We start from the raw sequence: 20,993 nt of genomic DNA on the forward strand, positions 1-20,993 counted from the left end.
AGAGGCTCAGGAGGTCTGATTCGCACAAGGTCACAGAGCAGTAGGGTGTCCCCCGCCGGATGTGTACCCTGATCTGCTCACCCTAGGGCTCCTAGGTCTGAACTCACACACCCTGTTAAAGTTTTTTGGTAGAACTGGGCCACCAGTCGGGCAAACGGAATCCGCAATGCGGTCCAAGGTCTTGGGAAGGAGACGCCGGGCGAGAGGAGCACGTGGTGACTGCAAGCGGAAGAGCCGGAGCCCAGTTTAGCGCCACTGGGAAGAAGGCGGCGGCAGGTCTGGGAATCCTGGAGCCGGAGGTCCGGCTGGAAGACCCTGGGAAAACGGGACACAGGATGCGCGCGAGGAGTCGCCGCTTCTTCCGGAGGAAAATTCCCACCTCGTGCGCCTGGAAACCCGCAGGCGCCCGCGGAGACAGCCGGGCGGCCTGTGGGCGGAGCCGGGGGCGAGGCGGAGCCGGGGGCGGGGCGGGGCGGGGCCTGTTAGGCTCGGCTTGGCGGCGGCGGCGGCGGCCTAGAGCGCAACGGCAAGCAAACCTCTCCGCTTTCCCGCGGGTCGCCGCCTTCTGCAGGAGAACCTCCGCCTCCTCTGCTGCAACGCCGGCTTCCTCCTGTTCAGGCTGCCGTCAGCCCCCGCGCCCGCCGGCTTCGTAATGGCGACCCGCAGCCCCAGCGTCGTGGTGAGCAGTTTGGCCCGCCGGGCCGTGGCGGCGGCTGGCGGCCCCTGAGGCGCGCGGCCCGCAGTGCGGCCGCCGGGGCCCGGGGTGGCCCGGGGAAGCCCGGAGGGGCGGGAGGCGGCCGCTGCGTCCCGGCTCGGGCTTTACGTCACGCAGGGCGGCGTGGGAGACGGATGGCGAGGTGTGGGGTGGGTGCCCCGGGACATCCCAGGCCTGGAGGGCTGCGTGTGGGAGGAGAGGGTGGAAATGGCGTTTTGGTTGACTTGTGCCGCTGGGGAGCGTGCTGCGGGGAGGGGCCCGCGGGCCAGTTTGGGGATGATCTGGCGCGCCGCGGGTCGGGGTAGGGGGGCGGATGCGTTTTTTCGGAGAGGCCCTTCTCTAAACTGGGGGTATGCTGCCCAGGCCCTGTGTAGAGAGAGGGTCCAGGCATGGAACGACCACATAGGGCACGCAGGGACTGGCATTTGCACCCAGTTCCGCAAATACCATAATGACTGTGCGAATGCGCATTGCCTGGTCGAATCCTCACAGCAACCTTGGTAGCGGTAACTATACCTACCTTTTTGCACACAAGGAAAATACTGAGACGATATTAGGTAATTTTCCCACGGCCCAGAGGTATCCAGGCCTCGAAATCAGATAAGCCTCAATCTGGATCCTATGCTCTTTGATCCTACAGGGACAAAAAATGTGAATCTGGTCCTTACCTTCAAGGACATTCATACCATCATCAATCAGCCTCTCGTATCTTGTCTCCAACCTCATTGGTTCTTTTTGTTTCTCGAACAAACCAAGCTGCATCACCCCCCCACCTTTCCGATCATGCTTGCTAAAATGGCCAACACCCCTGCCAAACAGTTAGATGCCTTCGTCTGCATCGTCATCGTCGTCATCGTCATATTATTTTCACAGTTACCCAATTACCTGTTGATCGTCTCTCTCATTAATCATAAACTTTATAAGGTTAGGGACCACCACTGTATTCCCAGCACATAGGATGGTGCCTTGCATGTAAGAAATTCTCAATAATGGTTTGTTAAATGATTAAATTAAATAATTAATCCTTTAAGCCCTTAAAAAGGAAGGAGTCTGTTGATATTAGGCAATGTGGCTTAAGGTAAAGACCAATGTTCTTAATGGAGTTAGGCCTGGAATCCTGCTTGTTTGGGCTATTTACTAGCTGTGTGGCCTTGGGTAACTTATATCACCTTTCTGAGCTAAAGTGTCTTTAATGTATTACTGAGGTGCTAGCTGCCACTTTGTGTTACTGAAAAGATTGTAAGACTGTCTGCAGTCTGAACAACCTTTCCATGGTCCTTGACTGGGAATAGTAATAGTAGCTATCATTGTTTTTACCGGTATAGTCCTATTTAGTCCTCAAAACAACCCTGTAACAATAGCATGATTATTTTTTCCAGTTTTATTTATTTATTAGAGAGGGGAGATGGGGGGAGAGAGCCTCAAGCAGATTCCCTGATAAGCAGGGAGCCTAATGCCACCGGATCCCAGGACTCTTGAGATGAATTAGCATGATTATGACCATTTTACAGAGGAGGAATCTTTGAAGCCTCGGAGAGGGTAATTTAACCTCTCACTATACCCACATGGCACATTTATAAAGAGGAACTCAGATTCAAACCTAGGTCTCTCTCAAGAGCCCATGCTTAAAATGGTACACTAATAGTGGGTACTTAAAAAATGGTGGGCGCTGTTGTTTTTATTCAGTTGCTGAGGAAGTTAGATATTTTTAACTTTGGGGTATGATGCCTGCCCCAGCACACAGTGAATTATTTTTGTTAGAACTAGTAGTTTTGTTTCAACATTAAGATCTTCATTGTGTTTTTGGTTTGCAAATTCCTGTTCCTTTTTTTATTTCCTTCCCAGAAATTGTCTGCATGTTAGTAATAACAAACACTCATATAGTGTTTACTATGTATTGGTTTCTTTTCTAAGTCCTTTACGTATAATTAACTGGTTTGATATTTTTAATTTATTTTTGATTTTTAAATAATTTTTAAATAATGTTTTTAAAAAAAGATTTCATTTATTTGACCGAGAACAAGCTAGCACAAGCAGGGGGAGTGGCAGGGAGAGGGAGAAGCAGGAGCAGGCTCCCTGCTGAGCAGGGAGCCCGACATGGGGCTCTATCCCCAGACCCTGGGATCATGACCTGAGGCAAAGGCAAATGCTTAACTGACTGAGCCACTTAGGTGCCCTGGTTTGATATTTTTATTTTTATTATTTTTTAATATTTTATTTATTTGACAGAGAATGAGAGAGCACAAGAAGGGGAAGCAGCAGGTAGAGGGAGAGGAAGAAGCAGGCAACCTGCTCAGGGAGCTTCAGCTGAAGGCAGATGCTTAACCAACCGAGCAGGCACCCCATGGTTTGATATTTTTAAATTTAAAAAGAAATTTATGTGGCTCAGAGAGAGTAAGTAACTTACCCAAGATCACCCAGCAATGCTGGGATTTGAATCTAAGTTATCTGGCCCGAGTCTGCTCTTAACCTCTCCATTTTTTTTAATTTTTATTTTATAATAGTCACAGAGAGAGAGAGGCAGAGACACAGGCAGAGGGAGAAGCAGGCTCCATGCACCGGGAGCCCGACGTGGGATTCGATCCGGGGTCTCCAGAATCGTGCCCTGGGCCAAAGGCAGGCGCCAAACCCCTGCGCCACCCAGGGATCCCTTAACCTCTCCATTTTTAAGTTAGTAGTAACAATAGTAGGTATTTATTTAGTATTTACTATGTCTTAGGCATTGAAGTAAGTATTTTGCAGATATTATCCAGTGTAAACGTCCCAGAGTTACAAAATAGGTTTGCTATGAGGTAGGTAAACACTAGCATGACCTTGGAAGCACAGATGGTGAAGTGACTTGCCTGACATCACAGGTGAAATTGGCCCCCAGATCTGCCTGATACAACCTATGCTGCTTGTATTAAACTGCCAGGGGAAACTTGCACACACATGAACTAAGAACAAGCTTCTGGATTTTTGCACATTAATGTGAAACATCAGATAAGCATTATGTGTATATTCTGTCTTCTGAATTTCAGGATGGTAGTGCTAGATGTGTAATGTACTACCCAGTCAACAATTTTCACAGAATTGATAGACTAGTGCAGTTTTTTTGGGTCCACAGCCCTATAATTGTTATCAAACAGGGTTTAGACTGACATCAGTCAATGTAGACCAGAATTATTCTCTGTGATCACCAAGAAATGGAGCAGTTCGGTTTGGGGGCTTCATTCTGCAAATTGAGTAATGGGACATGTGTACTGTAGATTCATCTTAATTGTTTTCTGTCCATTGTTGGTATCTGGATATTGCAGAAAGTCCATAGATAGGAATTGGGAAAAGGGCAAAAAGACCAACCAGATCAGCAGAGAAGAGGGGTCTTGGGAGCTTTCTTTTAGTTTTCTTATAGTTCATCAGGTAGTAACTGGGCCATTTCATGTGAAGAGATGCTAAAAATGCACTTAGCCTTCTTTCTTTCTGTAATTTTATCCTGTGTGGATTCAGTAAGACTCATAGGCTGTAAAAGTGTCAACCACCTTTGTTAATATCAATAGAGAGACTCCATTGTTACTTTGCCACCAAATTACTAACATTTAGAATAAGTTGCTGCTAATAAGAATTCATACAAACTTGGAATTGCTATGGAACTACTCTCTTTAACAGTGTGCTTCTGATAATTGATAGGTATATATTTTTTTGTTCAGAATGCACATGGTTATTATTCCACTATGCACACTAATCAAAGGAAAGATCATAGTGTAGGATAAATTCATGTATTTGCACATATAGTAGTTATAGGCCGACCTACTTAGGAGCAGCTAATAATTTACCCCTGGGTTGAATAATTAAGAGTGTTGATTTTAGGGGTTTCTGGGTGGCTCAGTCAGTTGAATGTCCAGCTCTTGATTTTGGCTCCAGTCATGATCTCAGGGTCCTGCATCAGGCTCCCCACTCAGTGGGGAGTCTGCTTAGGGATTCTCTCTCTGTCTCCCTCTCTGCACCTCCATTTAAAATAAATAAATAAATTTTTTAAAAAATGCTGATCTTAACTCTTATAACCCTTAAATTCTTATAAATCTTTTAATTCCTTTACCCCTAGAAGGGAGAGCAAGCAATTTATATATGTAATTTATTTGTAAGACGGATATAAAATTGGAAGATGAACATAGTGCTAGCTTAAATTATTTTCACATTAAGAATTATGTGTATCGGGGATCCCTGGGTGGCTCAGCGGTTTAGCACCTGCCTTTGGCCCAGAGCACGATCCTAGAGTCACGAGATCAAGTCCTGCATCGGCTCCCGGCATGGAGCCTGCTTCTCCCTCTGCCTGTGTCTCTGCTTCTCTCTCTATGTCTATCATAAATAAATAAATAAATCTTTTAAAAAAAGAATTATGTATATCAATGATTCATAATTTTAGTTTTATGATACCCTGGGTTATCACAGATTATTCCAAGGGGATGGCATATACTTTACTTTGGTGTTTTTTAAGAATTTTAATTTATTTTTGAATTTTTAAAGAATTTTAAAGTATCTGAATATAAAAGGTAGAAATATACTACCCAGCAGTTTCTGCACATTCTAGAAGCTTGGAATTGTTGATTACTAGGAATAAAATAAAATATATTTTATCTATTAATCATACATCTTTTAATTCACATTTTAAGCTCATTTTAAGACTTACTTCCATTTGATCTGGTCTGGAACCACAAACATTGGTATTTTTTGACCACAAAAAACTTAAGCAATCCTAGTTACAGATGATGAATTGATGTTGCTAGTGTTATCTCAGGTTGAGTTAATTTCCTTGCCTGCTGTAATTGTAGATAATATATTTTTTTAATTAGAAATTTTATGTGCAAAAAATTTTTAATGTGCAAACCACAAAAATTTTCAATGTGAAAATCATTATTATACATTGACACACATAATTATTAAGAATCTGTGATGCCAGTTTTACTGGGAAGTAAAATTATTTTGGTCATCTATTATAGCAGAAGTATTGACTATGATTCTAGACAAATGGTAGATGCTGATATTACATTTTTCAATAATCTTACATATTAATGAAAGTACCTTGTAGAGTTTACCTTTAATAAGTGTATTACACATAGGTTAGAATTTGAGAACTATGTTCTTTTTTTAATTTAATTTTATTTTTTTAATAAATTAATTTTTATTGGTGTTCGATTTACCAACATACAGAATAACACCCAGTGCTCATCCCGTCAAGTGTCTCCTTCAGTGCCCGTCACCCATTCACCCCCACCCCCCGCCCTCCTCCCCTTCCACCACCCCTACTTCATTTCCCAGAGTTAGGAGTCTTTATGTTCTGTCTCCCTTTCTGATATTTCCCACACATTTCTTCTCCCTTCCCTTATATTCCCTTTCACTATTATTCATATTCCCCAAATGAATGAGAACATACCCTGTTTGTCCTTCTCCGATTGACTTACTTTACTCAGCATAATACCCTCCAGTTCCATCCACATCGAAGCAAATGGTGGGTATTTGTTGTTTCTGATGGCTGAGTAATATTCCATTGTATACATAAACCACATCTTCTTTATCCATTCGTCTTTCGATGGACACCGAGGCTCCTTCCACAGTTTGGCTATTGTGGACATGGCTGCTAGAAACATCGGGGTGCAGGTGTCCCGACGTTTCATTTGAGAGCTATGTTCTAAAGCTTGAGGAGATGTGGTCAGATTTCTGAACTGCCTGAGTAAAATGGTAAGTAACTCAGAGCTATTAGTAACCTATTCTTTGATTTCCAGTTCAACCAGAAATGGCCATAGTGGGAACATTGGATCTGGAGAGAAACCATTTTCATTTGTTTACCTCCAAAGGGCTCCCCAAATATTTTGGGTTGGGCTCTTTCCAAAGCCATCCAGAATCTTGTGATCTACTTTAGCCATTTTATGTCAAGTTCTTGTTATGGACTGAATAATAGCCATTCCTGCCCAAATTCATATGCTGAAACCCTAACGGCCAGTGTGTGGTAGGTATTTGGTGGGGCCTTTGGGAGGTAATTAGGAGTAGATGAGGTCATGAGGTTGGGGTCCTGGTCATTTAAGAAAAGACACCAAAGATTCCCTCCCCCACCCTGCACTGTGCACATAGCTAGGAGAAAGTAGCTGCCTACAAGCCAAGAGGAGATGCCTCAGAATGAAAACTACTTTGCCAGCATCTTGAACTTGGACTTCCCAGCCTCCAGAACTGTAAAAAATAAATTACTGCTGTTTAAGCCACCCAGTCAGTGGTATTTTGTTAGGGCAGCTCCAGCAGACTAATACAGTTTTTTTGAGAAGGTGTTGGTGACAACCATGTGCTTAGACATGCAACACCAAGTCACCAATAATAAAACGTGATTTACACTCATACAGAAATGTGATACATTCATCATCAACTATTGCCTAGTTGATTTAGAAGGCTGTACTGATTCAGTATCAGAGACCTGCCAGTCACTTTTACTCGGTTTACAACCTGGGCAACAGAATATAATGACTACTTTAAGCTTGATATTGCTTTAGGGGGAGTCATTGGTATTGGGTTCCAGGTTTGCATTTAGTGTGTATATAACTGCTCTTGATAATCACAGATTTGTGGGCTTGTCAAATTAGATTCAGGTACCAAAAAAAAATTAGATTCAGGTACAAATGATAGGCTTTGTTGTGCTGTATAGATGTGTGTGTATGTATGTCTTTTCTACTAGATTATAAGCTCTTTGAGGGCTCTAAATTTAAAATCATCTTTGTATCCCCCTACAAAATTTATTGCGCAGTGCCTTAAAGTGGATGCTGAATGCATTTTTATGTAATTTAATATATTGCAGTCCCTTCCTAGCAAAGCAGCCACTGGATGGTTAACTATCAAATGAGGTTAATAGCAGATAGTAACCAATATCAGGTGGGATATGTAGGAGTTTATAAGATTAAAGGCCACCAAGTATATTTCTGTCTAGCTCTTATGGAGATTGAGGTTATTGGACCTGTTTAATATGAAGCTTTGGTGTTTGGGATGAATAAAAATAAGTTCCTGTTCATTGAATTTTATCTTATTTTATTTCTTAATAGTGATGCTCTCTTAAACTCCCACAGTGCTTCACCGATTTCTTTTTCATAGCGCTTTAACACTGTCTTATGGTTATTCATGTACATGTCATGTCTTCTATACTGTAAACTCTTTGAGGGTAGCTATATCAGATTTGTCTGATCCTCTCTATTATGTACAACATAGTAGACTCTCAATAAATATTTGAGTATTAGTAACAAGAATACAGGTTCTGGATAAGGTCACCATTTTAAAATTAGTATTCTAATATTTAGTCATTATATGTGGATTTAAAAGACTTGGACTTTTCATTAAATGTAAAATTGGGGAAAGTAATGTTGGCGCCTTGTCATCACTTAAATAAATTGCTCTGTATTTGACTTTATATTTGAAATATCTATAAGTGGGTATAATAATATAACAAACCCTCATATACCCATTGCCCAGTTCTGACAACCAACTTCCTATGGTCAGTCGTATATTTCTTAAATTAGGACCCCCATAAATATACCTCATTTGTTTATAGTGAATTCTAGCACAGTTATGAATTCATGCCTAAAGTACCTCAAGCAATGTAAGTTTTAAGAATTTTTCTTTTTGCCTTTTGGGAATAGTTATATTAACATGTTTTTCTATGCTTGAAAGAACAAATCAACTCTTTTAAAAGTTTTATTGTTTTTTTTTAATTCCAGTATAGTTAATATAAAGTGTTACATTAGTTTCAGGTGTACAGTATAGTGATTTAACAATTCTTTTTTTAAAAAATGTTTAAAGATAGATTTATTTATTTATTTATTCATTCATTCATTCATTCATTCATGAGAGACACAGAGATAGAGAGAGGCAGAGACACAGGCAGAGGGAGAAACAGGCCCCACATAGGGAGCCTGATGTGGGACTCCATCCCAGGTCTCCAGGATCATGCCCTGGGCCGAAAGCAGATGCTCAACCGCTGAGCCACCCAGGCATCCTGTGATTTAACAATTCTGTACATTACTCAGTGCTCATCACGTTAAGTGTACTCTTAATCCCCATCACCTATTTCCCCCATCCTCCCTCCCTCCCACCAACCTCTCATCTAGTAACCATCAGTTTGTTCTTTATAGTAAATAGTCTTTTTCTTGGTTTGTCTCTCTCTTTTTTCCTGTTTTCTTAAATTCCACATGAGTGAAATCACATGATATTTATCTTTCTCTGACTTTCAGTTAGCGCATACTAACTCCGTCCATGTTGCAAATGGCAATATTTCATTCTTTTTATGGCTGAATAGTTTTCCATTGTTTGTGTACACACACACACACACACACACACTACATTTTCTTTATTCATCAACCGATGGACACTTGGGCTGCTTCCGTAGTTTGACTATTATAAATAATGCTGCCATAAGCATAGGGGTACCTATGTCCCTTTGAATTAGTGTTTTTATTCTTTGGGTAAATACCCAGTGGTGTGATTGCTGAATCGTAGGGTAGTTCTATTTTTAACTTTTTGAGGAACCTCCATACTGTCTTCCGCAGTGACTGCACCAATTTCCATTCCCTCCCGCAGTGCAAGAGGGTAGGGTTTCTCCACATCCTCGCCAACACCTGTTGTTTCTTGTGTTTTTGAGTTTAGCCATTCTGACAGATATGAGGTGATATCCCATTATAATTTTGACTGCATTTACCTGATGATGAGTGATGTTGAGCATCTTTTCATGTGTCTGTTGGCCATCTGTATGTCTTTGGAGAAATGTCTGTTTATGTCTTCTGCCCATTTTTTAATTGGATTGTTTTTTGGGTGTTGAGTCAATTTTTTTTATGTATTTGAGTACTACCCTTTATTGGATATGTCATTTGCAAATATCTTCTCCCATTCAATAGGTTTTCTTTTAGTTTTGTTGATTATTCCTTTGCTGAGTAGAAGCTTTTTATTTTGATGTACTTCCAATAGTTTATTTTTGCTTTTCTTTCCCTTGCCTCAAGAGACGTATCTAGAAAAATACTGCTATGGCCTATGTTGGAGAAATTACTGCCTATGTTCTCTTCTAGGATTTTTATGGTTTCGGGTCACACATTTAGGTCTTTAATCCATTTTGACTTTATTTTTGTGAATGGTGTAGGAAAATGGTCCAGTTTCATTCTTTTGCATGTTGTTGTCCAGTGTTCCCAGCGCCATTTGTTGAAGACACTGTCTTTTTCCCATTGAATATTCTTTCCTGCTTTGTTGAAAATTAAGACCATATAATCATGAGTTTGTTGCTGGGCCTTTTATCCTGTTCTGTTGATCTGTTTGTCTATTTTTGTGCCAGTACGATACTGATTTGATTACTACAGCTTCCTAGTATAACTTGAAATCTGGAATTGTGATATCTCCAGCTTTTTTTAAATTCCTTTTTCTTCTCTGATTGCTGTGGCTAGGACTTCCATTGGTGAGAGTGGACATCCTCATCTTGTTCATGATCTTAGGAGGGAAGTTCTCAGTTTTTCACCATTGAGTGTACTGTTGTGAGTTTTTCATATATGGCCTTTATTATGTTGATGTATGTTTCCTCTAAGCATATTTTGTTGAGGAATTTTATCATGAATGGTTGTTGTACTTTGTCTGATGCTTTTTCTGAATCTATTGAAATGATCATATGGTGTTTATCCTTTCTCTTACTGATGTGATCTTTTATATTGATTGATTGGCAAATATTGAACCACCTTTGGCATCCCAGGAATAAATCTCACTTGATCATTGTGAATGATTTTTTTTAATGTATTGTTGGATTTGGTTTGCTAATATTTTGCTGAGGAATTTTGGATGTATCTTCATTAGAGATATTGGCTTGTAGTTCTCTTTTTATATGGTATCTTTATCTGGTTTTAGCATCAGGGTGGTACCAGCCTCATAGAATGAATTTGGGTTTTCCTTCCTCTTCTATTTATTTTGGAATAGTTTGAGAAAAATAAGTATTAACTCTTCTTTAAATGTTTGGTAGAATTCATCTGTGAAGGCATCTGGTTCTGGACTTTTTGTTTATTGGGAGTTTTTTGATTAGTGATTCAATTTCATTGCTGGTCATCGGTCTCTTCAAATTTTCTGTTACTTCCTGATCTGGGTTTGGGAGGTTACTTACATCTAGAAATTTATTCATTTCTTCTAGGTAGTCCTATTTGTTGCCATATAGTGTTTCATAATATTCTCTCATAATCACAAATCAACCCCCTCCCTTTTGTTTTTAAAGCAGGCTTCACACTGGGCAGGGCTTGAACTCATGACCTGAGCTGAGATTAAGAGTCGGACACTTAACCTTCTGAGCCACCCAGGTGCCACATAAGTCAGCCCGTTGACATTAAATGTGATCTATACATCTAATAGGATTGATTGAAAGTAAGAACTTCTGAATTAGAAGTTAATTTGGTGTTTTGATAGAGATAGAATTCCTGTTTTAGTGTGCATCCCAGCTGTTCTGTCTATAGCAGCCTGCGTGTCTGGGATGAAATCTGGGCAGAAGTCGCATCGGCTTTGATTGAGACAAACCAGACTCTGGAAGTTCTTAGGCTGCCTGCAAAACCTGTAGCTGTTCACTGAGCTACGTCCACAGAAGCTGTAGTCTTTAAGTCTACAGTTGTTGCATGTTTCAAAGAGTCCTGGGTGGGTCCTGATTTATGCTTGTGCAGAAGCAGTGAGTACCTAGGAACAGGTGCTGAGTAAGCTCCAGGGAAGCCATTTTGATGCTCTGGATCTTTTCAGTGTTAAAGCACTAGGAAATGGTACCTTTTCATTCTTGTCAGGTAATAGCAGATACAGCCTGATGAGCTAGATGTGGATGTTTATCCTCTTATCCTACAGGATCTAGCAAGGTCTGTCTTTTCCCAAAGCTTGAACTAAATTTCAGTTTATAAAATTTACAAAAGTCATACTTGATTGTTATATTCTTGGAAAAAAACTCCTCTAGGTGACACGAATGTCCCATTTCCATTCTTTTTGTAGTAAATGTGTTCTGAAATACGCATGATGTGAATGTTGAGCAGATTATGTTAGCACTTCATCTTAGAGGGTCTGGTATAATCTTCCCCCGCCCAAATAGAATTTTTCTTGCTTTGTGTGAAAGTAATACATGTTTGTTTAAAAGCAAATCAGGGGATCCCTGGTGGCTCAGTGGTTTAGTGCCTGCCTTTGGCCCAGGGCGCAATCCTGGAGTCCCGGGATCGAGTCCCACGTCAGATTCCTGGCATGGAGCCTGCTTCTCCCTCCTCCTGTGTCTCTGCCTCTCTCTCTCTCTCTCTCTCTCTCTCTCTCTCTCTCTCTCTCTCATAAATAAATAAATAAATCTTTAAAAAAATAAAAGCAAATCAATGTTGACTTCCAGCCGCCCTCAGACCAGCTGCCAAGTGAGTGCCTTTTGCATCACCTGCCACCAGGCCATGCCCATGAGCGTGTCCGGGTCCATCCACTTGGATCACTGCCAGCTTCCTGGCCATATGCACAGGTGGACAAGATAGTACCTAAAATTCTACTCAATTCTGAGGAATTCAGAACAGCTTTTGGGACTGAAAAAGTGACAACACAAACCTCAGCCTTCTCAGAATATAATTATGAATTCTGTAGATAATATAAATATTAAATGTGTATTTTAAAATTTTACTGAAAGCCAAGATGCCTATCCTTAAGCAACTAATACAGTGCTGACTGAAAAGTGCTCACAGTAGATACTAGCGATACATTGACATGTGATTATGGTTTGGCCTATATTTCTCGAAAACTGCCCAAACTCCTAGCATCAGTTTCTTGAATGTGATTTGGAAGATATTTAGTCTTGAATATCATGTGAGGTGTAGAGTATTTAAATCTGGTTTATTTCTTTAAGATTTTATTTGTTTATTCATGAGACACACAGAGAGAGACAGAGACACAGGCAGAGGGAGAAGCAGGCTCCCTGTAGGGAGCCCGATGTGGGATTCAATCCCGGGTCTCCAGGATCACACCCTGGGCTGAAGGCAGGCACTAAATATGCTGAGCCACCCTGGGATCCCCCTGGTTTATTTCTTTGAATTAATTTTAAACATAATGGCAAGTGAGAATTATAAATCAACTATGATTTTTATTTATTTATTTTAGATTTTATTTATTTATTCATGAGAGACACAGAGAGGCAGAGACACAGGCAGAGGGAGAAGCTGGCTCCATGCAAGGAGCCTGACGGACTCGATCCTGGGTCTCCAGGACCACGCCCTGGGCTGAAGGCAGCGCTAAGCCACCCAGGCTGCCCTCAACTATGATTTTTAAAAAGTGAAATTGACAATGAAAACAAAGGCCATGTCAGTATTAAAGTGTGCGGTGCAGCAAGTATCCCCTTATAGTTGACCACTGTTTGGTATATTCTCCTCCATAGCCACCCTTCCTTCTTGTTACTCCTTCCTTTTTTCCTCCTTTCCTTCCTTCCCCCTTCCCCTCCTCACTTCTTGCTTTTATTTTGTTGTATTACAATTTTTGTTTGTAGATTTTGTTGTAATACATCTTTAAAAATATCCCCATACTTTTTATATGTATTTAAAAAAACACATAATACCACAAATAGTTTACAAGAAAGACTACTGAATTTCTTAAAAAGCAATATATATACTCAATGAAGAAAATGTGGAATATACACTCTAAAGAAATAAAATTGCTGTAACTCGAAATAATAGTTTTTATTATATTTTTTCTATATGCATAGGTACATATATAATACTTGTAAAATTATAATTATTGTACATTTTATCACCACAGGTACCACCACATCGATATTATTAAATACTTTGTATGCTGGGTACTCGGCATACAAAGACAACCAATATATGGTTCTACTTAAACAATCTTGGAGTATCTGCTATGAAGGCACGTCATGAATTGATTATAAAAATTTCAGACTTCTAACAAGCTTGGGTTTTTAAGAAATCACTTAGCTTTTTAGGTGACCCCCCCACCACCACGAGGTGAGAGAGGCTGGATTTGAGGTGAGGAACAGCAGCTTTTGTTCAATGTGACATTTTAGCTTGTTAGACTACAGTGTATTAAAATTATTTTCTACAGCATATTAAAATTTGTTTTGATTTTATTTAAATTCAGTTTGCCAGAATATAATAATAACACCCATTGCTCACCTCGTCATGTGACCTCCTTAATGCCCGTCACCCCATTCCCCTCCCTCCCCTTCTACAACCCTTCGTTTCCCAGAGTTAGGAGTCTCTCATGATTTATCTTCCTCTCTAATTTTTCACCACTCAGTTTCCCCCCTTCCCTTATGATCTCTTTCATTATTTCTTATATTCCATATATGAGTGAAACCATATGATAATTGTCTTTCTCCGATTGACTTATTTCACTCAACATAATACCCTCCAGTTTCACCCACGTCAGGGTAAATGGTAGGTATTCATCTTTTCTGATGGCTATAAAATTTTTTTGCTAAAATTTCAAACTTAAAAGTGGGGAGAATAGTAAAATGAATCCCCATGTCCTCGTCACTCATGTTTAAAACGTTACCGAGATTTTGCCGCATTTGTCTTAGCTCTTTAAAGTTTTTTGTTTTCTCTTTGCTGAACTAAAGGAAATTTCATATCCTGCCATTTTACATCTATAGTCTTAACTGTCTCTAAAACATAAGGTTGATTTCTTATATAACTGTAATTCATTTTTTTTGTATTCCTTTTTTTAAATAAATTAATTTTTATTGGTGTTCAATTTACCAACATACAGAATAACACCCAGTGCTCATCCCGTCAAGTGTCCCCCTCAGTGCCCGTCACCCATTCACCTCCACCCCCCGCCCTCCTCCCCTCCCACCACCCCTAGTTCATTTCCCAGAGTTAGGAGTCTTTATGTTCTGTCTCCCTTTCTGATAAGGGAAGGGAGAAGAAATGTGTGGGAAAAATGTATAACTGTAATTCATGATCATACCTACAAAGTTTACAGAAAGTTCTCGAAGTGTCATACCTAAATTGCTCTTATAAGCTAAGGTTTTTTTTTTTTAAGATTTTATTTATTCATTCATGAGAAACAGAGAGAGAGGGAGGCAGAGACACAGGCAGAGGGAGAAGCAGGCTCCATGCAGGGAGCCTGATGTGGGACTCCATCCAGGGTCTCCAGGATCACACCCTGGGCTGAAGGTGGTGCTAAACCACTGAGCCACCCGGGTTGCCCTAAGCTAAGGTTTTTTAACATCTAAAGTCAATCCTGGAAAAAAAATAAAAAATAAAAAAATAAAAATAAAATAAAATAGGGATCCCTGGGTGGTGCAGCGGTTTAGCATCTGCCTTTGGCCCAGGGCGCGATCCTGGAGACCCAGGATCGAATCCCACATCGGGCTCCCAGTGCACGGAGCCTGCTTCTCCCTCTGCCTATGTCTCTGCCTCTCTCTCTCTCTCTCTCTCTCTCTGTGTGACTATCATAAATAAATAAAAATTTAAAAAATAAATAAAATAAAATAAAGTCAATCCTGTAATGCTGTCATTGAAATGGTCCTATTTCTTTTTCAGATTAGTGATGATGAACCAGGTTATGACCTAGATTTATTTTGTATACCTCATCATTACGCTGAGGATTTGGAAAAAGTGTTTATTCCTCATGGACTAATTATGGACAGGTTAGTAAGATCTTCAATTGAAGTTTTTGGGTTTCTCTTCTATTAATTTCAGGTGTCCGCAAGTGTTTCAAGTAGTTGATATTTGAACATAAACTAGGCCAACTTGTCAAATAATAGATGTTTTCTATTTGAGAGCCCTCTTTACAAACAGGGTATAGAGAGAGCTTACTAATTACCCAGTGTAAGTCATGGTATACTGGGAATCTGTAGGGAGTAGAATAAAGTACACTGAAGGGAGATTGGAGGAATGAACTCTAGTCACAGTCATGATTACTCAACCCTGAACAGGGTAATGGGCTGGGGCTAGATCACATGAAGGGAAGGTCATATTTTGATTAGTATGCATATCTAGCTTGAAAATATCCCCTTAACTGAATTGCAGTGAAATCCCTAACTTGGTGTTTGAATGCTTGCCTTGTATGTCTGGCTATTTAGTTTTTGATTTTAAGATTATAGTATCAGTACATGTGTGTTGTAAAATATTCTAAGGATTGAGGCTATAAATGAGTAAAGTAGGGTTCTCTCCTCTTCAGCCTCCTTTATACAATCCTTCCTTCCACAATGGTTATGCACATACACTGTGTGCAGATATACGTATAGTTAACTCTTGAACAACATGGGGGTTAGGCACGCCGACATCCATGCAGTCAAAACGTGTGTATATAACTCTTGACTCCCTCCAGAACTTAACTACTGATAGCCTACTGTTGACCAGAAGACTCACCAATAACATAAACAGTCGATTAGCACACACTTTGTATGTTATATGTATTCTATCCTGTATTCTTAGAACCAAGTAAGCTAGAGAAAAGAATATGTTTTTAAGAAAATCATAAGGAGGAGAAAATACATTACATATGGTACTGTATTTATTTTAAAAAATCCCTATGTAAGAGGGCTTGTGCAGTTCAAACATCGACTGTACATATTTTAACACACAGGTATGTACTATCATAGAGGTCTGAAGTTTATTGGACATTTTTTCATATTAGTATATTTAGAGCTGTATTGTGTATTTCGAAGGTTGCATAACATTCCATTTTCTGACCATACCATAATTTATTTAAGCAGTTCTTTATTGATGGACATATCTTCATTAATTTGCTTTTACAGAGTAGAATGGAATGTCTTCTTACACGTGTTTGGGCACTTGCTTCAACTTTATCCACAGGGAAATTCTGGGTTAAGGGGAAGATATTTATTGAATGTTTTGATACTGCCAGATTATCCCAAAAGGTTACTGTAATTTATACTCCCAGTGATATATGAGAATGCTCTTTTTTTTTTTTTACAATTTCTTATAAGGTATATTATCAGGAAAATTTCATTTAGTCAGAATTTGTCAATCTGATATGTGGAAATGGTGTTTTAATTTGCATTTTGAAAGTTCATGATAGGTGTTACAGTGTACCTGGTTTTTGAAGATTTTTAAGTTTTTATTTTCACTTTATGAAGCAAGGATATAATTCATGGGGGGCAAAGGATGTGTTTTGTGGAAGTGTAATGCCTAAGGGGGTTGTTATAGAGTTAAATATATTTCTATTATAAGTTAATTTTTGTTAAATTCCTGATTTTATTTCTGTAGGACTGAGCGGCTTGCTCGAGATGTGATGAAGGAAATGGGAGGCCATCACATCGTAGCCCTCTGTGTGCTCAAGGGAGGCTATAAATTCTTTGCTGACCTGCTGGATTATATCAAAGCACTGAACAGAAATAGTGATGGATCCATTCCTATGACTGTAGATTTCATCAGACTGAAGAGCTACTGTGTAAGTATATCTACTCCTGAAACCAATATCGCACTATATGTTAACTAAAATTTAAATAAAGATTATATATATATATATATTTAAGAAAACCATGGCAACTGTAGGTTTTCCTGTATGTTTTTGAAGCTCTGCAAACTATACTTACATGTTAATTTCACTTGGTTACAGTGAGATTTTCTAATATATTTTCTACTGCTTTATAGCCAAGTGAATATTGTCTTTTTCAAACTAGTCACCTTGGAGGCTATACACTTGTTTTAAAGGATTTTTAGTTTGGTTTTGTTGCTTGGATTTTTTTAAAAACTCCTTTTAGGAGTTGATGTTAGGACTTGGGAGCTATTTTTGAAATATACTTATTGTTACCAGATATATATCGCCTCTGGAGCTAGATTGATTTGGGGGGGGAGGAGTGGTAAGTCATTTGCAGCTGAGTCTGATAAAGAAGGTGGGTCAGGATTGTTTCCTAGAAAGCCCATGTGGGGTGAAAGCACTGGCACACTGAAGAAACCACTTCTGATACAGTTACTCTGTGTGTGTCACCTGATCTCAGATGCTTCAGAATAGTGACACAGTAAGCAATATTGACACTGTGGGATGAGCCATAATCAGTGTAATCTTTACACATGGATTTCATCCTCCATCATTTCTTTGGTCATGTGAATGTTTGATTTTTGTGAGTTCGTGCTGTGGTTTGTTTCTGGTTGCATGCTGCCATTGTAGTTCCCGGGAGTTGATTGTTTCCCTCAAAAGTGAGGTTTCTCTTAGCTTCTTTGGGGGTTAGAAAAAATGCCTGCTCTTTGCTGTTTCATAAATCCATATCAGGCATCTCGGTAGCAACTAGCCTTATGTTTATATTTTCCTTGAGAGTTAAGACCACATATCTTACATTTAACTTTCAACCTTATTCTCTCAGTTAATCATCCATTTGACCCAAGTTTTTGACCTTTTCCACATTTTCATCAGTCCTATGGGTAACTCAAGAACCATTTAAGACATTTTCCTTATCCCCTTAAAACCCTTTGTGCTCAGATACCATGACATTGCTTTAGACTTATAAGTTCCTTGTAACTTGTCAAAGTCCTGCATGAATTTAAAGAATTGTTTAAATACACAGTTTGGATTTTCACTCGCCAGAAGTTAGTTAGCTGGTTTACACAAAGATTTAATTCTGGTCAGTTTAGCTGCTAGCAGTATAGCTACCCAGCCTTTATTGTTGGCTTAGAGTTAAAACAGGTACTTAATGTCCATGGTATGATTTCTTTTTTTGATCTTCTTAAGTGCCCCCCAGCATACACATAACACATAAAAATCAGTCTTGTTACGTTAGGTCTTCTATTTCATTTCTTAGGGATTTGCATAGAATATTCTTTCTTTGAAAAGAAAACTTGTAAAAAAAAATGAAGGGAGTTTAATATGTCCTTTTTAAAAGTATTTTATGGTTATAAGAACAGCTTGAAGCCGTAGAAACACTTTGACCCTTTAATGCCATTTTCTACTTTTAAGTTTTTTCCTATTAGTTTTGGATCTTAGAGGATTATTTTTTTTTTTAGGTTAAACTTATTTATTTGCCCAATTTTATTTTCTAGAAACAAATAAAAATATTAAGTTGAATGGACCACAGGCTTTGGCCAATTTTTCCCCTATATATTTGCTAATATTTTCTTTTTTTTTAATTAATTTTTTATTGGTGTTCAATTTACCAACATACAGAATAATACCCAGTGCTCATCCCGTCAAGTGCCCCCCTCAGTGCCCGTCACCCATTCACCCCCACCCCCCGCCCTCCTCCCCTTCCACCACCCCTAGTTCGTTTCCCAGAGTTAGGAGTCTTTATGTTCTGTCTCCCTTTCTGATATTTCCCACACATTTCTTCTCCCTTCCCTTATATTCCCTTTCACTATTATTTATATTCCCCAAATGAATGAGACCATATAATGTTTGTCCTTCTCTGATTGACTTACTTCACTCAGCATAATACCCTCCAGTTCCATCCACATTAAAGCAAATGGTGGGTATTTGTCGTTTCTAATGGCTGAGTAATATTCCATTGTATACGTAAACCACATCTTCTTTATCCATTCGTCTTTCGATGGACACCGAGGCTCCTTCCACAGTTTGGCTATTGTGGACATTTCTGCTAGAAACATTGGGGTGCAGGTGTCCCGGCATTTCATTGCATCTGAATCTTTGGGGTAAATCCCCAGCAGTGCAATTGCTGGGTCATAGGGCAGGTCTATTTTTAACTCTTTGAGGAACCTCCACACAGTTTTCCAGAGTGGCTGCACCATTTCACATTCCCACCAACAGTGTAAGAGGGTTCCCTTTCCGCATCCTCTCCAACATTTGTGGTTTCCTGCCTTGTTAATGTTCCCCATTCTCACTGGTGTGAGGTGGTATCTCATTGTGGTTTTGTGTGGAGGTTCCTCAAAGAGTTAAAAATAGACCTGCCCTACGACCCAGCAATTGCACTGTTGGGATTTACCCCAAAGATTCAGATGCAATGAAACACCGGGACACTTGCACCCCGATGTTTATAGCAGCAATGTCCACAATAGCCAAACTGTGGAAGGAGCCTCGATGTCCATCGAAAGATGAATGGATAAAGAAGATGTGGTCTACGTATACAACGGAATATTCCTCAGCCATTAGAAATGACAAATACCCACCATTTGCATCAACGTGGATGGAACTGGAGGGTATTATGCTGAGTGAAGTAAGTCAGTCGGAGAAGGACAAACATTATATGGTCTCATTCATTTGGGGAATATAAATAATAATGAAAGGGAATATAAGGGAAGGGAGAAGAAATGTGTGGGAAATATCAGCATGTGAAACAGTGCAATTGCTGGGTCATAGGGCAGGATCTTAGAGGATTATTACACTGAACTCCTCAACTGATAAAAAGAATGAAATCTTAAACATAAGCAAAGTAAGTTTTTAGCTTAGTTTTTACATAGAGAAAAATACTATCTGTTCTGTTTTATGTGGAATTCTGTGTGGATTTACTACTAAACAGTAGAAACTAAATCCATATGCTTACTGTTGATTTGAAGTAACATTTCTGCCCCATTTAATCATTCATCAGCTCATCATGGAAAATGTTCTCATGTACATATAAAAAAGCCAGGCAACTTAATTTGGTAAAGTCATAAGAGAGAAATTTAAAATTGTTACAGCATCAGTAACATTGATGGTAGTATAGTTTCACATGCTGATTTTCCCTAGTTTGAAATAGTGAATTAAACATTAACTAATCTGTACTAATCCTAAAGAAGTACTTCATGAACTATTAAATGTTTCTGGAGTGTATATAGAGCCATAGCAATATCAACACACACCATTTAGTTTATGTTATATTGTACGTTGCCATCAATTGTAGTATGTTGATTTCAGGGATATTAAAATGTGAGTGTGCATTTTAGAACAGTGAAATGTAGCACTTTATATTCAAAGACCCTTTCTGTCTCTAAGGCTCTGCGATATTCAGAAAAATGAAATGATAAATATGCAAATGTATTTTCTTTCTTGTGAGTTCAATTTTGAAGTACATTTTTTAAAATACTTTATTTATTTATTCATGAGAGACAGAGAGAGAGAGGCAGAGACACAGGCAGAGGGAGAAGTAGGCTCCATTCAGGGAGCTTGATGTGGGACTCGTTCCCGGGACTCCAGGATCACGCCCTGAGCTGAAGGCAGATGCTCAACTGCTGAGCCACTCAGGCATCACATGAAGTACATTTTTTAAAAAATAATCTTTTTCATCATAAAAAAATGAAGCCTCAGGAGGAAAGTTGTCAAACAAGTAAATGTTTTATGGCAATATTTTTGTGGAGGCCTTAAGTACAGGGAAAATGAGCCTGATTTACTGGATGTCCAGACA

At 39.4% G+C, this 20,993-nt stretch overlaps 1 protein-coding gene across 2 annotated transcripts in view; it reads left to right on the forward strand.

Annotated features, from left to right (window-relative positions):
- Positions 1-490: 490 nt before the first annotated feature.
- Positions 491-20,993, forward strand: part of HPRT1 (hypoxanthine phosphoribosyltransferase 1) — a 40,132-nt gene continuing 19,629 nt past the window's right edge. The window contains exons 1-4 of one of the 2 annotated variants that reach the window (XM_055338348.1): positions 491-679; positions 13,490-13,716; positions 15,238-15,344; positions 16,930-17,113. In XM_055338348.1, the coding sequence (XP_055194323.1) occupies positions 15,337-15,344; positions 16,930-17,113 (192 nt within the window). In that variant the 5' untranslated portion in view covers positions 491-679; positions 13,490-13,716; positions 15,238-15,336. The remainder of the gene's footprint in view (positions 680-13,489; positions 13,717-15,237; positions 15,345-16,929; positions 17,114-20,993) is intronic. The other variant, XM_055338347.1, reaches the window with a different exon arrangement.

The sequence above is a fragment of the Nyctereutes procyonoides genome, unplaced genomic scaffold (assembly GCF_905146905.1).
Source record: "Nyctereutes procyonoides isolate TBG_1078 unplaced genomic scaffold, NYPRO_anot_genome, whole genome shotgun sequence".
Lineage (NCBI taxonomy): Eukaryota > Metazoa > Chordata > Mammalia > Carnivora > Canidae > Nyctereutes > Nyctereutes procyonoides.